The sequence below is a fragment of the Capsicum annuum genome, chromosome 10, assembly GCF_002878395.1.
Source record: "Capsicum annuum cultivar UCD-10X-F1 chromosome 10, UCD10Xv1.1, whole genome shotgun sequence".
Taxonomy (NCBI): Eukaryota; Viridiplantae; Streptophyta; class Magnoliopsida; order Solanales; family Solanaceae; genus Capsicum; species Capsicum annuum.
Genome location: NC_061120.1, coordinates 121,491,593 through 121,513,785, shown reverse-complemented (window position 1 = coordinate 121,513,785; position 22,193 = coordinate 121,491,593). Strand labels below are relative to the sequence as shown.

The 22,193-nt window shown below is 36.9% G+C and overlaps 1 protein-coding gene across 7 annotated transcripts in view; it reads left to right on the top strand.

Moving 5' to 3' along the window:
* The first annotated feature begins 236 nt into the window (after positions 1–236).
* LOC107845699 (outer envelope protein 64, mitochondrial) overlaps positions 237–22,193 on the top strand; it is a 40,558-nt gene continuing 18,601 nt past the window's right edge. For 6 of the 7 annotated variants that reach the window (XM_016690152.2, XM_016690153.2, XM_016690156.2 and 3 more), the window contains exons 1-6: positions 251–613; positions 688–840; positions 3,027–3,151; positions 3,824–3,949; positions 16,056–16,238; positions 16,378–16,522. In XM_016690152.2, the coding sequence (XP_016545638.2) occupies positions 375–613; positions 688–840; positions 3,027–3,151; positions 3,824–3,949; positions 16,056–16,238; positions 16,378–16,522 (971 nt within the window). In that variant the 5' untranslated portion in view covers positions 251–374. Of the gene's footprint in view, positions 614–687; positions 841–3,026; positions 3,152–3,823; positions 3,950–16,055; positions 16,239–16,377; positions 16,523–22,193 lie in introns of all 7 variants that reach the window. The other variant, XM_016690151.2, reaches the window with a different exon arrangement.

The window sequence follows — 22,193 nt, the reverse complement described above, 5'->3', positions numbered from 1 at the left end:
AAAAAATAAAAAGCAAATGGGGAGAAAGAAAAAGAAAAGAAAAATTGAAAGATAAGAAAAGGGGACTCTAAAATTTGAAATTTGAAGTTGGAGGACATTTTAAGAAATTTAAAAGTTTTTAAACATTAGATATTATATTTCAATTAATTTAATCACAATTTAAATAAAACTTTGACTTTAACGGGTCAAAATTATGACTATTTTTAATTTTAAACACTTTCTTGTCGCTCCCACTTAATTTTATCGGGAAAGTTGTAGGACGAGACTAGGCTCTTAAACCCATTTCTATGTCCTTGACTTTGAAAAAAACCCCAAAAATAAATACCACCACCATTTCCCCTGTTGCTTAAACCCTTGCAAAACCCTGACCAGTGATGACACTAGTACCGAAGCTGAATGCATCGAACCCCAAAGTGTGGGTTATGATCGGCGTCGGTGTCGCCGGAATATTAATCCTGACTGAGGTTAAACGGCGACGATTGAAAGGCAGAAACTCAATCAAACAAAACTATGGCGCTTTTATTCAGCGGATAGAGTTGCTTCCGTTTCCTCAACCACCTCCTCCAGCTGCTCCGCTTTCCCTTTCTGCCCTCACATTTGCCATCAGTGACAAGTTCGTCGCGCTCCTCTCTTCAAATGATGTTGTGCTTGCTTTCTGTATCTTATTTCTTTTTTTTCCTGTTACAGTATTGATGTGAAGGAATATGTGACGGGTTTCGGTAGTCCAGACTGGAAACAGACGCATGAGGTCGCTACAAAGACGGCCATGCTTGTGACTGCGCTTCTCAAGAATGGTTCTACTTGTGTTGGCAAGACCATCATGGACGAATTTGGACTTGGGTACTTCCCTTATTCTATGTATTCTTTGGCATTAATTCCCTATATCACACTAATTTCATATGTATGCACATATTAATTGTACACGGACATTAACTGTTAATTCTTATATACACTATTTTTTTTTTTTTTTTTTAAATTTATACACTCTAATATCTACTGGAATAAGCATTAACCCAGTCTTGAAAAGTAGTTCAACAAGACAACAAGTTTCAAGTTTCAAATTTGGGAAGGATGTGGCCTCGGGGCTTTGGTCTCTAGCGATAAGAGCACAACAAGTAATGTGTGAGTTATGCACATATCATAGGTTCAAACCTTGCTGCAATGTAAAAGTTGGGACAAAAGTAGTATGATTTTCAACTATATGCATCGCTATTGTGAGAAAATATAAGAGAAAAATATTATTGAATTATTGTAACTACATTATTACATTTTAACCAAAAAAAAAAACTACATTATTACATTAAGGCTCTATTTATAGACGCTACATTCCAATCCTTTTCCTAATAGGATACTACATTCCAATCCTTTTCCTAATAGGATACTACGTTACAATCCTTTTCCTAATAGGATACTACGTTACAATCCTTTTCCAAGTAGGATTGTATATGCTATTCCTATTCCTACTCATATTCTACACTCCCCTCAAGTTGGTGCATAGAAGACATATGTACCAAGTTTGTTATGGATGTAATTAACACGAGGATGGGTGAGGGACTTGGTGAAGATATCTGCAAGAGAACTGATAAGGACTGCTCTGGACATCTGGGAAACCTTAATTGAAAAGGAACAAACTAAAGAAGTGATCCAAAAAGTAGTAAACATCGCTAGAAAGTTGATTTGTCACTAGAAATTTATTGGAACTTGGTATAAAATCTATGAATCATCTCGAAATCAAGAGACGAGTAGATCTTGAACAAGAAAGTCACCGGAAACTTATCCGAAACATTCTCACATACCGGATTATTAGATTTGATGACTGAAAAGTGACTACAATCTGAGGAAAAAGAATTATATAGACAGGGTCGGAATGATGACACACCCTACTGAAAAAGAGAAATATGGGTAGGGTCGGAATGACGGCACGATCCTACTGGAAAAGAGAAGGGCAGGGTCGGAATGATGGCACGACCCTACTGAAAAAGAGAAATTATATGGGTAGGGTCGGAACGATGGCACAACCCTACTGAAAAAGAGAAATTATATGGGAAGGGTCGGAATGATGGCACGAGCCTACTGAAAAAGAGAAATTATATGTGTAAGGTCAGAATGATGGCACGACCCCACATAAATTAGATCTAGGAGTCATCGGAAAGACGTACGGAAGAAGCACGTTGCTATGCAACTCAAATATGAGAAGTAGTCTGGAAAGATGCACGGTGCTACGCAAATCAGATATGAGAAAATAGTCACCAAAAAGAAGCACGGTGCTAAGAAAAATAGATATGAAAAAGTAGTTACCGGATAGATGCACGGTGCTACGCAAATCAGATATGAGAAAATAGTCACCGAAAAGAAGCACGGTGCTAAGAAAAATAGATATGAAAAAGTAGTCACCGAACAGATGCATAGTGCTACGCAAAGATATGAGAAAGTAGTTACTAGAAAGATACACAGTGAGTCAATGACCCAACTTTTGGTAACATAATCATTGGCCAAACGGGCGGCATATATGGATTATAGCCGCCCACCGGTAGCGGAAACTCTTTGATTCTTTACTAAGATCGTGGAAGCTCTGATAACATGTGAGAAAATATAAGAGAAAAATATTATTGAATTATTGTAACTATATTATTTCATTAAGACTCTATTTATAGACACTACATTCCAATCCTTTTCCTAATAGGATACTACGTTATAATCCTTTTCCTAATAGGATACTACGTTACTATCCTTTTCCAAGTAGGATTCTATATGCTATTCCTATTCCTACTCATATTCTACCAGCTATCACCTATTGCTAGTGTGAGAAATAGGAGAAAAATATTATTGAATTGTGCAGCTAAGCCTTATTTATAGACACTACATGACAATCCTTCTCCATTACATACAAATCATATTCCTATTCCTATTCTAACAGCCACACTCTTGTTCCTCCCTCTATGTTTCTTTTGGCTGACAAAGACAGTTTGTGTTTGAAGAAATGCGAGTTCAGCAAAGGGAATTATGTCTCTGTTGAAATGTTTCAGGATTACCGGAGAGAATGTGTGTTATGGTACTCCATTAAATCCAAAATTGCCATCTCATATTCCAGGTGGCTCAGCCAGTGGTTCAGCTGTTGCTGTTGCAGCTGAACTTGTTGATTTTGCTTTAGGTATGGTTTCCCTATTTAAATTGCAGTTATTGAAAGTCTCTGATTTAAAATTTTCTCTTCTTTTGTTTCATGTGTGTGTTCAAATTTTTTATAATGGTTTGAAGTATGAAGATGATGAAGTTACTGTATTCACAAAATGTTAGAATTGTTGAAGATATTCATGTTGTAGTCACCAAGAGTGTTTGCATGTGGCTTAGTAGTCAGAGATGTGAGAAAAGAACCATGAGGTCTCCGGTTCAAATCCTGGGAAAAAAACAACACTCGGTGATTCTTTCCATCTGCTATGCCTTGGTGGCAAAAGTTGTACGCGGTACCTGGTAGGAGGTAATAGGTATCCGGTAGAATAGTCGAGGTGCATGTAAGTTGGTTCGGATACCACCATTTTGAAAAAAAGATACTATATTTATTCCTGCTATAGTCTAGGCCTCCTATTTGTTGCCTCCCTTTTTCTCTCCTCTTTCCTTTTTATCTCCCTCTTTTGGATAAATTTAACATTGAATTGTGTTTCCTTATCTTATATATCTGCGAAGTATGAAAATGATGGAATTGGAGATTTAACTTTTAAGTGGTTGGCAGGTTTCTGTTTAACTAAACAGGAATGGTATTAATTTGTAATAAAAATTGACTTTGGATTCAGAATGTTAGATAGTTACAGAAGCTGATCTATTGCAGGTACTGATACGACTGGGTGCATTAGAGCACCAGCAGCATTTTGTGGTGTCTTTGGGTTTAGGTCGTCACATGGGGCCGTATCAACTATTGGTGTTCTTCCTGTATCACAAAGTTTGGACTGTATTGGTATGCATGATTTTGCTTTCTCTAGACTGTTACCACAGTATTTGCTTTGTGACTAATGCAAAAAATGCATGTAGAGGCCAAATTCTGTATAACTATGTCTGCCATTGTTAAGTAAACATTTAATCCAGAGGTAGAAAAACGCCCCATGGAGAAGGCCTTGTTGCAAAATGCGTTAGTGGAACCAGGGTAATAGCAGAGAAGGCCTTGTTGCAAAATGCATTAGTGGAACCAGGAAAATAGCAAGTTCTTCACTTTTTTTCATATTAGAACAACACCAGAAAAAGGAGAAACAAAAGATGAGCAGTTTCTTTTTAATGCTTAATGGGATAAAAAGTAACTTTTACTTGTTTCCTTCTTTACCATTTAAGGCCCGTTACGACTCCAATTTTTGATACTTTTTATGACAACAAAATTAACTGACATGGCAATCTACAATTCCAATACCTGATATTTCCACGACCACAAAACTAATTGACATGAACAATTCCAATTCCTGATATTTTCACGACCACAAAACTAATTGACACGGCAACCTATTGGAATGTCTTGATTTAGTAGGTACATATTTAAGTGCAAGGGAACTATCAACAACTTAATTTAGTATTGGGCAAGTATTTAACTGACACAATGTAAAATTACATAGCTTCCTTAGGAGTAAAAAATATTATGAATTAAAGGAAATAAGAATTTTTCGTATAAATACACAAGTGCTTGAAAACCTTTCTCTATCAAAAAAGCATTACGATCTTAAGTTTTGTCTCTGAATTTCTCTTTTTGAACAGGTAAGAATAGTATTATCTCTAAATTTCTTATAAAAAGGTTTGATCAAATCTTCTTTTAAAACATGGAATCCCTGTATGGTGGGTGATTTGGAAGGAAAGAAATGCCCAAGTTTTTCGAAGGCAAGAAAGACATTGTTGTTAAGCTTAAGCTCAACTGTATGTATATGCCTGCTGAGTTTTTGGTGCAACATTGTAATGCCAATTTTTTTAGAGCCAGACCTTATGATTGGATTCTTAGTTCTCTCACTTTTTGTGAAGTCCCTTTTTTATTTTCTCTTGGATGTACCTGAAATATAAGGACCACAAGTTTTCATATATTTGGACACTATTGAGGGATGAAACAAGATTGTCTTTGAAGAACCAAGCCATGCTAACTTCAGAGTGATGAAAGAACTGTGTGCGAATTGGGACTAGTTTGCGAGACAAGACAGTTTCATAGACATGTGAATTGACGCAAAGGGTGAGGGGAAATTTTCATAACTTGTACCTCACCATTGGAAACAACCTTTCCTTTTGAGCTGAGGGTCTATTGAAAACAACAACTCTAGCTCACAAAGGTAAGGGTAAGGTTTGCGTACATACTACCCTCTCCCCAGACACCACTTGTGGGATTACGCTGTGTATTATGTTGTTGCACCTTATCGTTGGTCCATTTCACACCTCGACCGTCTCTTTCCTCGAACTATAGTTGTTTGGTTAAGTGTGTATTACAAGTGCTTAAGGAAGCAAGATATGCAAAAAATACTGATTCGACAAATAGGTCAAGGCCAGTAACATAGCTGACAAATAAAAGGACACATGCTTAAAGGGGCTGATTAGGGGCAATCAACATTATGATAAGCTAGAAAATAAGAGACGAGTCAAAGAAAGCTTATAATCATTTTTAAATTAAGCAACACTTAAGAATCACTTCAATTCTCATTCCGGGCAAACTCTCGATTTAAATGCAGTGCATAGAACATATTAAAAACTCATTTCACACGTGGTACATGATTTAGAAAAAAAAGGATGGCTCTATTTCGGCTCTTAATCAAAGCTAGTACTAGCAACTCTAAGAAATATATTTTTGAAGCACACAAGTAAACCAAACCTAGGAGTTCAGAAATCGAGTGTAAACGTCACGAGACATGCTATTTAATAATTTCAAGGCCCTCATGATATTTCAATTCACAACATTGTTTAATCTACTATCATGGCTCAAAAATCTAGGTCATGATGACACCTACTATAAACCACTCGTAGGTAAGGCAAATCCATAGCTCGGAACGACAAGTAACGGACTAATAAGATAGAGAAGTACACAAGATATAGAGGCCAAACATAAAGAAAGTGCCCATGCATATATACAAGATAGTGAAGGAACAAAATATACAAAAATAACACTCAAGACCTAGTGTCAGTCGATGCAAGAGACACTACATATACAAGAAGTACTGAATAGATAAAGTATGTATCGAATGGTCTGTGAATATACAAATTAAAGACTAGTCCAAAAGTAGAAGATGGATCAACTTCGATCGTCAAGAGCTCACCCTAAGTCTTCGATCAAAATGCTCCGCACGAGAAAAACGTCAGCGGCGATGGCTCGTACTAGGATCTGCATCAGGAAAAAGTGGAAAAAAGATGTAGAAGTGTAGTACGAGTACCAAAACTCGAGGTACCCAGTAGGCATCATAGCGCGACTGAGCTCAGATAAGATATAATAAAATGCGAATATAAGCGAAGGTTAAGTATAGTAAGGCCAGAAAGGGGATAATAGTTCAAATCTATATGATTACTAGAAATGTAAGTAAGTTACCACCAAACACATAATAATAAGTTATCTAAAAACTAATCAGGCCCCTGTAAATCTAGAAGGCACAGACACAAGCAATATAACCCAACCGACCCCTATAAGCATGGTGGACCCGCCCCTATAAGCATGGTGGATACAAGCAACAAACAATACTAATTACAAGCAATGCATAAAATAAATAGATAAGTACGAATGGATGTCACGAAATGCAATATGAGATGAATATCATGTACACAATACCTTAGCCACCGGCCAGAGGTTGTGGTGCTCAGGATAGTTGGGGTGGTTCCCAGGGGTGCTCAGCCGGGTAGGGAAATTGGTGGTTTGGGTACTTAGTCCGATGGTGGGCGTGGACAGTTGTATGTCTATCCTGGTAGGCCAGAGGCGGAGGCATCAAATGTCATGATCATAAGTACAATTTCAGTTTGTCGTCACCCAGCCTCTGTCTTATTTAATCCGGGTTCTACATATTCATATGTGTTTGCATACTTTGCTTATCGTTTGGGGTTGTCTATTGAGCCCTTGCCTGTTCCTGTGTGTGTAGTTACTCCCACAGGTGATTCTTTAGTAGTGGATCGGGTTTATAAATTTTGTATGATGACTCTTTGGGAGTATGACACTTGGGCAGACCTTTTCGTGCTTGATATGGTAAATTTTGATGCTATTCTTGGCATGGACTGGTTATCCCCTTGTCATGCTATCTCGGATTGCTTTGCCAAGACCGTTGTCTTAGCCATGCTTGGCATATCCCCGATCGTGTGGCAAGGTTCTGATAGTCACGCACCAACAGGGACCATTTCTTATGTTCAGGTTAGGAGGTTAGTGTTGAAGGGGTGCTTGGCCTACCTTGCTTATGTAGCCTTAGGCTCTGTTGGTATCAAACAAGTCTCATAGTACACCTTCAAATTCAAAACCAAGCTTTCTTCTTTCACCGATTTATCCTAAAACTACTCAAAAACAGAATATACCCATTGGGGGATTATTAATTAACTATTAAATGGAATAAAAACTAACTAGTAAAGCATTTTTTGGGGTGTTTTAAAGCTTTTTTTTTCCAAAGGGGAATAGAACCTGGAAATAATTCATCTACAATATGTAGATGATACTCTAGTCTTTTGCGAAGCAGGTAAGGATCAAATGTTGTTCCTAAGGGTGATTTTCATCATATTTGAAGCAGTTTCTGGTTTACACATAAACTGGGGAAAGGGCTTCATTTATCCTATAAATAAAATGGCAGAGGTGGACAATTTGGCAGCAATTTTGGGTGGCAGAGTAGGTGAGCTGCCAACCATATATTTAGGCATGCCTCTAGGAGCCAAAAGCAAGTCTAAAGGGATTTGGAATAGGGTAATTGAAAAATGTGAGAAGAAGCTTACCCACTGGAAGAGTCAATGACTCTTCTTAGGAGGTAGATTGACTATGATTAATAGGGTGCTTGATGCACTTCCAACATATATGCTGTCTACTTTTTCAGCACCAAACAATGTGATAAAGAGGATAGATATCCTAAGAAGAAACTTTTTCTGGCAAGGGAAGGGAATGAAGACAATAAGAAATTTCATTTGGTCAAATGGGAGGTGGTAACAAAAAACAAGAAAGGAGGAGGAATGGGGATCAGGGATATGAAAATGCAAAATAGGAGCTTAATGATGAAATGGCTTTGGAAATTTGTTACAGGGAAAAATACACTATGGAAAGTGGTAATCAAGGAAAAATATGACATGGAGGATAGGTGGATAACAAAGATGGTGGTTACTCCATACAGATGCGGCATTTGGAGAGCCATTAGGAATCTTTAGCCACTAGTCTTATCCAGGATTAGTTTCAAAGTAGGGAATGGTCAAAAAGTATCATTTTGGGAGGACAATTGGATAGATCAGAGGCCCCTGAAACAGCTTTACCCAGACATTCACATCCTAAACCTACAACAAGAAGCCACTGTATCTGAAATGTGGACAGGACAGGACAGGAATGGAATTTGCAGCTTAGAAGAAATTTAAATGATTGGGAGACGGAGAGTGATACAAGAACAAGGCTAAAAACCGAAATTAAGGACTCAATGAACAAAAATCAGCAACCACACTAGAAGGAAAACAACACATAGAAAGGAGATGAAGATGAAGAAGAAGATTGCATAAATGTAAAGATAGATAATGAAACATACACCATCTTGAATAATTAGCACCTAATTGTGTATCAAACAACTAGACACACTTCACTGTGGATGGATACGACATCATTTGTTGGTGGACCAAGGGAATTCACACTCCTCAAAACCCACCTTTCTTGCCAAATAGTCAACACAAGTGAAGAACCACCTCACTTGCATAGAACCTTTAAGTTTCGGTTTCTCTCTCCTAAGGAGAAGGAGAAGACTACAAGCTAAGACTACAATTACAATCTAAAAAGTCACTCAATTCATTATGTCAAAACTAAAGAGAATAGAAGCTAAAATGTCTATTTACACTATTACATAACAAAAGACTCAAATGCCCTTAATGAGGGCTAGAAAAGGGCGCCTCTTGAGTGTTGGAATGTAGTGTATAAAGTCCACTTTGCCCTTAGTGGGAGGCGCCTATGAGATATTGGAACTCCTCCTTTCCTCACTTGATCAAGGCTTTAAAAGGCTCCAAACACTTGCCAATTTCGAAGCTTAAACCTTTGACAATGCCTTGTACTCTTTTGTGCTCTTCATGCTTGTATCATCCTCTCCATCTTGAAAGGAATTTGTCCTCAAATTTGCACCTTGGAAAATCAAAGAGAGGAAAAACAAGCACACATTCCTCATGGTACGAGGGTTAGCATTAGCACCACAAGTTATATAATCAGGCCAAAGGGGTACACTCTTGGAATACACCCAACCATCCTTTGTTATGAGTAAGAAACATCGACCACAAACATCACAAAGGACACGTCCAAGGCAAACATCAAGGAGTGAAGAATATAATCCGAAACAAACACATATTCCATCACTAACCACATTCCTATGAACATGATCACTATGGACCCTACTACTATCAAGGTCTTCATCAAACAAAATCAAAGGACCATATTCATCATCAAGACTTACATTATAAGCATCTTCACTAACTTGAAGGTTTTCAATCACACTATACTCATGATCAAGTAGTGAGCTATCCTTAGGAGCACATGGTTCATTATACATGTTAAGAGAGCTAACAATGGGAGAAACATGCACATCTAGATCAAGAAAAAACGAGATCACTTCACAAGGAATCACCATTAGTACCACACTCATATCATCAATCCTTGGTTGTTCACACTTGACATATAAAGGGTACCAAGGAGGTGGATAGCATCAACATTAAAAAATAATGAGCATGAACTAAAACTACACTTCCAACACCTCACAAGTACTTGCGCATAAGAAGAATCAAAGCTAGGCAAAATGCTAGCTTTTGGGTTAGCAAGTAACAAGGCACACTTGTGGGCAAGTCCCACAATCAAGTTTGCTTTTCCCTTTTCAAGGTCATAGTCCGAGACCTCCCCTTCCCTTTCCTTCTTTCTTTTCTCACATTCTTCTTGTACCTCACCATCCATTTCCTCTCCATCTTGAGGCTTGGCCTCACTTTCCTTGGGTTCTAACTCTTCTTCTTCTTCTACTTGGATGGAGGAAATTCGGTTTTGGGAAGTTTGGATGGGGGAAACCGGGTTTGGTTGAAGGAGGATTTGAATTGGTGGCCTTGGATTTGGGGGAGTGTAGGATCTTTGGTTTTGAGGGTTTTGAACTTGTGGAGGGTTTGGTGGACATAGTCTATCACATAGTCTATCAACCCCCGCTTTCATTCTAATCACACCACCCTTCAAAGTCACCATTTCACTCATAGCATCCATATCACCCTTCATATCTCGGGCAAGGGCCTCAAACCGAGCCATCAAGGCTCCCAAAACATCATTACCCAAGGGTTGAGATGCGGTGCCCTCGGATTCCATCTCAAATATACCTAACAAAAGCCAAAAAACAGCAAAAAAGAGAACCGACAAAATGAACAAACACGTTAGTTCAAAAGCCTCACCGCACTCACACTCGGATCTCACCTCACACTTGGTCTCACAAGTGTTGAAAACTTGGCAATACTTGGCAAGTGAATTGAATGGTGAATAAGCCTTGGTTCGGAATCGATTTTTGTTTGATAAGACTCAAATAAAATGATGCACGGACTTGAACAAACTACTACGACTTAAAAACTAGAAAAACACACAAAAAGCGAAGACACGAACAGAACAAACTCAAGACTAATTATCAACCTAGTAGGTACTTACTAGTTTGCTAATTAGTGATAGAATAAACAAAATTGAAACTAGAAACAACAATTAGAAACTAGGAAATCTAAATTTGAACTCAATTTGTTTGGTCACCAAAGTGATGACATGGCAGCTTGTGATTGGACGTTACCTTTCAAATTTTTCAATTCTCAAATTCTTGTCTCGGCCAAACAACACTTAGGGAAGGAAGAGAATTCGTTTGGAGGGAAAAATATACAAGTTTGAATCCTTTTCAAGCTTCAAAATAGATTTGAAATGAATGGCCCCCCCTTGTACTTGCAATTGTACTTGAAGATTCCTTTTGTCTTTGTTGTTTTCTTCTTTTGGCAAGACTAGGAAGCTTCTTGGAAATTGCCTTGAACAACTAGTACACTCTCTTTCCTCCTTTTTTAAGATCAAACAACCTCCTTGAATATTCTTCTTCAACAATCTATGAAGATGAAGAAGAACAACATGAATATTCAAGAGTTGACCCAAGTTTGACCACAAGGCAAATGAACCCTAAATTCAATTTTTCTTTTAGATCTAGGTTCCCTTTGCCAAGACAAGCTCAAATACCAACAAATCAGCCACAAACATCCACAATACCACAAGTTCACACGTTACCCACTTCACAAAAGCTTCAAAACGCCACAACAATGGTGGATCTTAACTCAAACACAACCAAATCTTGTTTCAAACTTAGATCTAGATACTTTAAGTGCTAGAGAACAAGAATCTAACACTTGAAACCAACAAAACACAATAAAATTTAGTAGATCTAATTTGTAACTCACGGATCTACTACAAACAACAAGGCAACGCACAATTTTTTGAGATTTTCAGATTTTGACTCTTTTTTGTGAGATTTTCTTAATAAGGACACTAAAAACCAAGATTTAGGGATGTAGGAACAACCCTAACCAAGGCTTTGATACCAAATGATACAAGAACAAAGCTAAAAACCGAAATTAAGGACTCAATGAACAAAAATCAGCAACCACACTAGAAGGAAAACAACACATAGAAAGGAGATGAAGACGAAGATTGCATAAATGTAAAGATAGATAATGAAACATACACCACCTTGAATGATTAGCACCTAATTGTGTATCAAACAGCTAGACACACTTCACCGTGGATGGATAACACTTCATTCTTAGGTGGACCAAGGGAATTCACACTCCTCAAAACCCACCTTTCTTGCCAAATGGTCAGCACAAGTGAAGAACCACCTCACTTGCATAGAACCTTTAAGTTTCGATTTCTCTCTCTTAAGGAGAAGGAGAAGGGGAAGATTACAAGCTAAGACTACAATTACAATCTAAAAAGTCACTCAATTCATTATGTCAAAACTAAAGAGAATAGAAGCTAAAATGTCTATTTATACTATTACATAACAAAGGACTCAAATGCCCTTAATGAGGGCTAGAAAGGGGCGCCTCTTGAGTGTTGGAATGTAGTGTATAAAGTCCACTTTGCCCTTAGTGGGAGGCGCCTATGAGATGTTGGAACACCTCCTTCTTTCCTCACTTGATCAAGGCTTTAAAAGGCTCCAAACACTTGCCAATTTCAAAGCTTAAACCTTTGACAATGCCTTGTACTCTTTTGTGCTCTTCATGCTTGTATCAGAGAGGATAAGTGCTTTCTACAATACTATGGAATCGTTTAACAATCTAACAGGGGAAGATGACACAACAGTTTGGAAGATTGGCAATAAAGGGGTTTTCAGTGTAAACTCTGCATACAAAGATCTCATCATCTTGCAAATAGGAGAAGAACTCTTAACTCTGGCCATGTAAGATGATATAGAGGGTCAAAATCCCTTACAAAGTCAATTTTTTCTCCTGGTTGTTGGCTAAGGAAAACACAAGAAAATATGAAGAAAAGTGGTTTCCAACTATGTTCTAGATGCTATTTATGTGGGGAACGCCAAGACAGTTAACCATCTCTTTTTACATTACAATTGGGCGGATCAGCTTTGTGTCATGAACTTGCTCTTTTAAACCTTTTAAATTTTAGTTAAGTTAGTTAGCAGTGTAGCAATAATAAAAAAGAGAAGGGACGGCCACGATTAGTTCTTGTTTAATGAAGACCAAAGGCCCTGATCATGCCAGCTCAGCAGTCGCCAACTCAGCCTCCTGGTGGTTATAAACATAACAAACAGGAGAGAGAAAAGGCAGCAATCATTATGGTATTTCCTTCCCTATTTTTTCTGCTGCTGCTTCTCCAAATTCTCTCCTTCTTCTGAAATCTCTCTCTACTTCCATTGCAGATCTTCGAGCTATCAATGGATTCCTCCACTTCTTATGTTTAACTTTCAGTTTATTTCCATTTCCTTGTCATTTTAAGTTCCATTTTGATAATAGAAAACAGAAAATTGTCCCAATTATTGGTTTCTCTTTCGCAAATTATCAACTGATCATTAGTTTAGTTAGTCAGATCCTGACACTTAAAAAGGATATTCACCAGCCTAAGGAAGTTTACTTGGGTAAAACCAAGGAACATTGAAGGTGTTCTTAAGTGTTGGATCAGAGTGGGAAATACTACGGAAAAGGAGGAGAGATGGAAGATTGTCCCAGCATGTATATGGTGGACAGCATGGAAAAAAGAAATCAAAGGTGTTTTGAGGGCAAACAGAACAATTTACAGAATTTTAAGATGAATTGTTTAGCTCTTTATTATTTTTGGTGTGAACAGAAAGTGTTAGGACAAACAAAAGATATTTTTGATGTTCTAGACTATTTGTAACAAATAATACAAATAGGAATCAAATAGTTTCTGTAATACTTTTGGAAGGGGGACTGCACATTTTTGATGTAGTACACCTGTGGATATATAGATAAAAAGTTATCTTTCTCAAAAAAAGGGGGGGGGGGGGGGGGGGGAATAGAACAAGTAATTTAACAGTGGGTTAAGTTTTGGGGAATAAAACAAATAATTTAACAGTGGGTTAACACCTATATTCCTATGAAATTAGAACTAACATGGATGCAGTGATTCCTGTAAATGTGATTAAGCAAGGTGATTAAGTATATACCTATTCTAATTGTGAATCCATTATCTAATGCCTAGGTTCAAGGATATGCACTGTTAATTTCTATTACAATCAAGAATTCTCACTTCTGTATTCGAGTCATGATTCATAGTATTCCATTGGTGATCTAACAAATAAATAAACAAGCACCCAAGGGTGTGGCCTTACTGGTTCAATGAAGTTGGGTTGAGCACCATGAGGTGTCAGGTTCAATTCCCAACCGAGACAAACACTAGGTGATTTCTTCCCATCTGTTCTAGCCTTAGTGGACAGAGTTACCTGGTACTTGTTGTTGGTGGGAGGTGCCAGGTATCCCGTGGAATTAGTCAAGGTGCACAAAGTTGGTCCGGACACCACGGTTATTAAAAAAAAGAATAGAATAAATAAATCAATATGATAAAACCGATAATTCAATTTAAACTTCACATAGGCATTTATGTAGCACCATAAACCTTTAGCTAAGAAAAAAAAACATGCCCCACAGTCATGGTGACAATACTATGAATATTAGAAGTCATAAAACTACTAAGAACAAATTAAAGAAGAAAAACTCAATCACTCCATGGTCTCAAGATGTCCTAGCTGTTTCTGTGCCTTCATTGTTCAAATCTCGTAAAAAAAATATGTTTTGAAGCATTAATATGTAGTGGAAAAATATAGGATGAAGTTGCCTTTTTTCTAACGAAGTTGGATATTTCCTCTGCGGGCTATGGGGTTTGAGGCGTGCACAGGCCACAGGCATGCGCCTGGCCAGATGACCAGGCCAAAATCCCTTGCACCTGCTCTTTGGGGGTGCGACTTGCAGTGTACCCTGCGGCCGCTCCAGTGCTTTACTAATGCGATGCTCGACCAAAGTCGTGATCACCGTTGTGTGTTCCTCAAGAGGTGCACAGCGTTATTGCGCAGGTTGTGTCCTAATTTGGTCATTTCTCTCCAACATCGTACGCGTTTCGTCCTTTTACTCTAAATGTCCCCTACACATTAAAATAGCTCATTAAGGTTCAAAACATTGTGATTCACACTACTTACCCGAATAAAGTACTAAAATATGAGGTACTTAATACTCAAATACTGCTGTTTTTGACCAAATATCAGTACTCCTCTAAACAATTCCTTTATGCAATTTTTCTTGCATCAATAATACTTTTACTTTACCAATAAAAGAAAAATCTTTTCGTGTTAGGTGAACCTTCAGAATTTCCGAGATTTCTTACCTATCTTTAGCCACATGCCAGACAACTAGTTTTGCGTTCTCCGATGTCGCATCTTTTTGAGATTTCTTCGCAACATTGTCCAACTTATCACTATTTTGTCTACATAAATGTGCTCCATCTATTTGTCAATTGGCCACATGATAGCACAGGATTAGCTGAATGAAACAAATATGCTGAAGTGGGACTCGTACATACTGGTGCCCAGAGAGAAATTGCAAGTTTGCAACTATGTGCCGCTTCTGACTTTCTATACTAGACATTTTAGCTACAGACATATTATTTAAAGTAAAAATGCATGAACAGAAGAGGGTTGGGGGGCTATTGCAGCAAGAAGCATATTATATCAGGTTTACAGGTCAGTCAAACTTGTATACCGATAAATGTTGGTTATGATATATTTGTTACAGTTATATGATTTAGAGTTTCTTTTATATTTGATCCCTTTGAATTCCATTATCGAAATTGCAACCAGATCATTCTAAAAAGAACTGAGAATGGACAATTTGTTATGTACTAGTATACCGATAAATGTTGGCTATGATATATTTGTTACAGATCTATGATTTAGAGTATCTTTTATATTTGACCCCTTTGAATTCCATTATCGAAATTGCAATCACATCATTCATTAAAAAGAACTGAGAATGGACGATTCGTAATGTACTAGACCATAGGTATTTCATTTGTTAATAAGCAAAAACACCAAGCATTCAAAGACACTGAAAACAAAGATATGTCCCACGACTTGTTGATACAATAATGAAATTCTGAAAAGCAATGTGAGGAGTTGATATCCATGAGCGAGGCCTATTTGGGTAGTATCATAACTTATAATTGCCCTGGCAAAATTTATTGATGGTAGAGATAAAAAGTTTTAACTTCTGAATTTCGATTAACTGAATTTAAGATGGCTTGTATTGTAAACAGACAGAATGTCTCTTTGGGCATTTTAGGTATTCCTGCTAGGCGTTAAATCAGTTATCTATTCTTTATGGTGCAATCCCTTTTGCAGGATGGTTAGCTCGTGATCCATCTGTGCTGCATCGAGTTGGACATGTGTTACTTCATATGCCATCAGTTGAACCTAAGAGGACAAGATACTTTGTTATAGCTGACGATCTTTTTCAGCTGTGTATGGTGCCAAAGCAGAAGACAGTGTATGTTGTCACCAAAGTAATAGAAAAATTACCAGGATGTAAGTTGCAGTTTACGTTTTCTTTTTCCTCCTAATTTGTATCATAATTCTTCGACGCACTCATTTGGGTGCCAGATGCTGGTACACTTATATTACTTCTCTCTCTCTCTCTCTTTTTTTTTTCTTTGTATTTGCACAGACCAGACACCCAGACATCTGAACCTTGGGCAGTATATTGCATCAAATGTACCCAGCTTAAAAGGTTTCATTGACCAATCAACCATCCAGCAGAATGGGATGTCTACTCTGGGAGCTCTCTCGTCTGTGATGTTTCTTCTTCAAAGGTCAGCACATGCCATGCTTTGAATATTGGACTAGGCTGATCTTCTTACCAGAAAGTGATTTAACTTTTAAACTACTACTATTATGCTTTCTACTTTCACGTTTCTTGTCTGACAATGTGTCCTGCTATGTGTAATATCTTAGGGGTCGTTTAGTAGAGTGCTATAAAAATCACAGTGAATAGGGTGTATTAGTAATGCTGAGATTAGTTGTGTAAGGCTTATTTCTTAGGAAAAAGGGTCAAGTTTACCCCTCTACTTTGGAAAATTGGTTAAATATACCCTTCGACATACTTTGATGTCAAATTTACTTGCGCTGTCATATTTTGTGGTCAAATTTACCCTCACTGTTAAGAAAATTTTCACTTGTACCCTTTTTAATAGAGAAGCCCGAATCAATTTAAATGCCTCATTTTTTAAAATTAAAACACACACTAATCTAACCCGACCCACCAACCTGACCCACAAAAAAGACAAACAAATATACCCCTTCTACAGCCCTGTTGGTCAAATTTTTCCAACGAGAATAGGTCATTGGATATTTATCCGTGCATAGCTCATAAAAAATGGATCTGCATTAGTGCATACACAAACAAATATACCCCTCTCAATTCATGGATCCGCATCAGTGTAGAGCTCATGTAAAAAGGCACTTAGCGGTCAAATTAAACACATTAGGCCCACTGAATATTTTTTTGGATGATTGAGTTAAGAGGTCTCCTTATGTGTCAATTATGCCATCTCTTCATTCTTATGTCTCTATATTTAGTGTCAATCATGCCATCTCTTCATTCTTATATCTATATTTAGTTTGAATCTACACAAATTTTTCATCATGTCATTTGCTCAGAAAATTTATCCATTGATTCTAGAATCTAGATGCACATAAAAATGCATATCAAATTGTGGAATTTGAACATTACTGGAACATGAATAGAGTTTGTACTAGACATTTTCTCTAGTTCTATGCTTCTGCATTATCCCATTCCATTTACTTTTTGTTCATTTGTAAACACCCTACTAGCGCTGCACATTGAAAGAGAAGTATATTTGTTGGGAAAATTCGACCAACAAAACTGGGTTGGGGGGTATATTTATTTGCGTCTTTTTGTTGGTCGGGTGGGGCGGGTTAGGCTAGGGTGTGTTTTATTTTTAACAAATGGGGTATTTAATGTTGATTTGAGATTTTCTGTTAAAGGTTGGGTACAAGTGAAAAGTTTCTTAACAGCGAGAATAAATTTGGCCCCAAAATATGATAGCGAGGGTAAATTTGGCCCAAGTATGATGAATAGTATTTAGCCAATTTTTCAGAGTAGAGGGGTAAATTTGGCCCTTTTATCTATTTCTTATTCAGTGTTTGGTTTGATTATTAAAAATAGTATGCGTTGCTATATTTCCTTAAAAGTTATCATTTGTTTACAAAAAATACCCTCAACATTCTATAGATTTGTGTATTTTATTTGCAAATCCTTATTATTCATTTTTAAAAACGTTTTTTTTAGATGTTGTCACTTAAATTATTGGAGGGTATTAAGATGAAAATTATTTACTCTCAATATCAAATAATTTTAAAGTGAAAATTGATTGGGAACAATTATTTACCCTAAAAAAAATTTAAGCTTTAAGTATTAATAACCATATCAGGAGGCCAATATCCTGCATCTGGGTATTGATATCAATTTAAGTGAAAATTGATTTGTATTGATATCAATATTTTTAAGTGAGAAAATTGTTTACCCTAAAAAAACTTTATTAATCGGGAGCATCAACTTAAGCTTCAGGAGGCCACTTTGTATTGATTGATCTTGGATTTTATTTAGCAACGGAAACTCTCTTTAAATAATAAAATTTGAAGCTAATTTATTTAAATAAATTTACTAGTACAAATATATACATATATCCTAGAAAATAAACAAAATGATAAGGTTTTGAGGGGTATTTTTGTCTTTACATATATTAATATTATGGTATTAAATCCTATATATTACTTGTTAGCATGATGTAAATATTGTATATTAATGTAATTATATATTGTTGTATATTAGTGTAATTACATAGATTTGATTTAGTAGTTAAGGAGAATAATAGTGACTTTAGTAAGAGCAGATTTGGTGGGATAGAATAGCGGATTTAGAGGGATAGAAAAACTGATCTTTAGGGATAGGAAGACGGATCTTTAGGGATGGTATTAGGGATTGAATATTTTCTATTTAATGACAAGACTCTCAATATTGAGAGGCATTCAGCAGAAAATTGACATGGTATTAGAACCTTCTCTTGGCTGTTTTGTTTCATAGAGTTCATTTGTGGTTCTTTCAAAATTTATTTTGAAAATTTCGGTTTTTGTTGATTGTTCCTTGACAATTAACACCTAGGACTTTGATCTTGGTCATTTTGGTTGTTTTTTTTGAGTTAGTGTTTCTAGTTTTCATAATTATGAGTTCATATCAGTTTGAATCATTCAGTGTTCGTTTCACTGGAAAGAATTTTTTGTCATGGGAGTTTCAGTTTCAGTTATTTGTCACCGAAAAAGAACTATGGGGCCATATAGATGGAGCCGATCCTGCTCCTACTGATCCTACAAAGTTAGGTGAATGGAAGATTAAAGATGGTCGGGTGATGACATGGCTTTTAGGGTCAATTAATCCTCTTATTGTTTCTAATCTCAGGCCTTACAAGACAGCTAAGGCCATGTGAGATTATTTACAAAAGGTTTACAACCAAGATAATAGTGCCCAGCGCTTTCACTTAGAGTATGAAATTGCTAATTACTCTCAAAGAGGTCTTTCTATTCAGGATTTCAGAACTTATGGGCTGAATTTACAGATATTGTTTATGCCAAAATACCTTCCGAATCTCTCTCTATAATTCAGCAAGTTCATGAGCAAAGCAAGCGAGATTAATTTTTGATGAAGTTACGCTCTGAGTTTGAGAGTGTTTGCTCTAACTTGATGAATCGTGACCCGCCTCCCTCCCTGGATGTTTGTTTTAGGGAATTGCTTCGTGAAGAGCAGCGTTATGTCACACAAAATGCTTTCAGAAGAGGAAATGATGTCGCTGCTGCATTTGCTGCTCAAGGTAAAGGTATGAGTAGGGATATGAATAGAACTCAATGCTACAATTGCAAGGAATATGGCCATATTGCTAGAAATTGTGGCCAAAAGTTCTGTAATTATTGTAAACAACAAGGACACATTATCAAAGAGTGTCCCACACGCCCTCAGAATCCCTCAGAATCGTAAGGTAAATAATTTTCATGCAGCAATAAATGGTTACACTCTTGAGAACTCATCTTCAGGACCTTCAGGACCTTCAGGACAAGTTCTTACTCCTGAAATGGTACAACAAGTGATCGTATCAGCCTTTTCAGCATTGGGATTACAAGGTATTGATGTTAAATCTAATTTTTGGATTGTTGATTCTGGTGCTTCCAATCATATAACCAACTCAACAAGCATGCTAAAAAATGCTTGTTAGTATCAAGGTTCATCACAAATACAGGTTGCTAATGGTAGTAATTTACCCATTACCAAGGTTGGTGATATTGCTCCAACTTTCAAGAATGTTTTTTGTTTCACCGAAGCTCTCAACTAGTCTTATTTCAGTTGGACAATTGGTTGATGACAATTGTGATGTAAATTTTTCTCGTAATGGTTGTCTTGTGCAGGATCAGATGTCGGGGACGATAATCGCGAAGGGGCCTAAAGTTGGAAGATTGTTTTCTATACAATTTTCCATTCCTCCTGTTATATCTTTTGCTTGTACTTCTACGGCTAATAAGACTGAGCTTTGGCATAAGCATCTAGGACATCCAAATTCTGTTGTGTTGTCTCATTTATCAAATTTTGGTTTATTAGGAAGTAAAAATCAATTTTCCCCTGCTTCATTTGATTGTTCTATTTGTAAATTAGGCAAAAGTAAAATTCTTCCTTTTCCTAATTTGGGTAGTCGTGCTATAAAGTGTTTTGATGTTGTTCATAGTGATGTTTGGGGTATTTCACCAATTGTTTCTCATGCTCAGTTCAAGTACTTTGTGACATTCATAGATGATTATAGTCGATTTACGTGGGTGTATTTTCTTCGTACCAAATCTGAAGTATTTTCCATGTTCAAGATATTTTTTGCTTACATTGAGACTCAATTTTCTACTTGTATCAAATTATTAAGATCTGATTCTGGTGGAGAATATATGTCAAATGAATTCAAAAATTTTTTGCTTGACAAAGGAATTGTCTCACAACGCTCTTGTCCATATACACCACAACACAATGGGGTCGCTGAGCGTAAAAATCGTCATCTTTTAGGTGTCACTCGTACTTTATTGATTGAGTCCTTTGTCCCATCTAAATATTGGATTGAAGCTTTGTCTACTGCTGTCTATTTAATTAACAGGCTGCTATCTAAAGTGTTAAATCTTGAATCTCCATATTTTTGTCTTTATCACAAAAATCCAAGCTATGATAATTTTCATACATTTGGTTGTATTTGTTTTGTGCATCTTCCTCCTTCTCAGCATAATAAACTTTCTGTTCAGTCTATTAAATGTGTTTTTATGGGTTATAGTACTTCACAGAAAGGTTTTCTCTGTTATGATCCATGTTCTAATAAATTTCATGTTTCTAGAAATGTTGTTTTCTTTGAGAATCAGTATTTTTTTCCTACTCATGTTGAGTCATCTCCTGCTTCTCTTCTTCTTCCTACTTTTGAAGTTTGTCATCTTCTTTTAAGAGGTTCAAACCCGGATTTGTGTACGAACGTCGGCGGCCAACTTTACCCCTTCCTGATATTGATCCGCCACCTGAAATTGCACCACAACTAGAATCTGAGAATTCTTCAAGGCCTGCTCCTCTTGAGCCTACTCGACGATCTACGAGAGTATCTCGTACTCCTAATTGGTATGGCTTTTCATCTACTTTATCCACCATTTCTGTTCCAACTTGTTACTCACAAGCTTCTAAGCATGAATGTTGGCAGAAGGCAATGGAGGAAGAACTTTTGGCTCTCAAAGAAAATGACACATGGGAGATTGTTTCATGTCCTTCAAATGTCCATCCAATTGGATGTAAATGGGTTTATTTAATTAAATTTCATTCTGATGGAACTCTTGATTGGTACAAAGCTCGGTTGGTTGTTCATGGTAACAAGTAGAAGTATGGTGTGAACTATGAAGAGACTTTTGCACCGGTAGCAAAAAAGACGACGGTGAGAACTATTGTTGCCATTGCTGCCTCACAAAACTGGACTCTTCATCAAATGGATGTCAAAAATGCTTTTCTTCATGGTGATCTCAAAGAGGATATTTATATGAAACCTCCACCAGGTTTGTTCTCATTGCCTACATCAGATGTATGCAAGTTGAAGCGGTCTTTGTATGGATTAAAACAAGCTCCCAGAGCTTGGTTTGACAAATTTCGGTCTACTTTGCGACAATTCTCTTTTGAGCAGAGCAACTATGACTCATCTTTGTTTCTTCGGAAAACATCCACAGGTTGTGTTCTTCTTTTGGTATATGTTGATGACATTATTATTACAGGAACTGATTCTTCACTAATCACTAGCCTGCAACAGCAACTTAAGGATTCTTTTCATATGAAAGATCTTGGTATTCTTACATATTTCTTGGGTTTGGAAGTTCATCGTGATTCATTCGGTGTGTTTCTAAATCTACACAAAT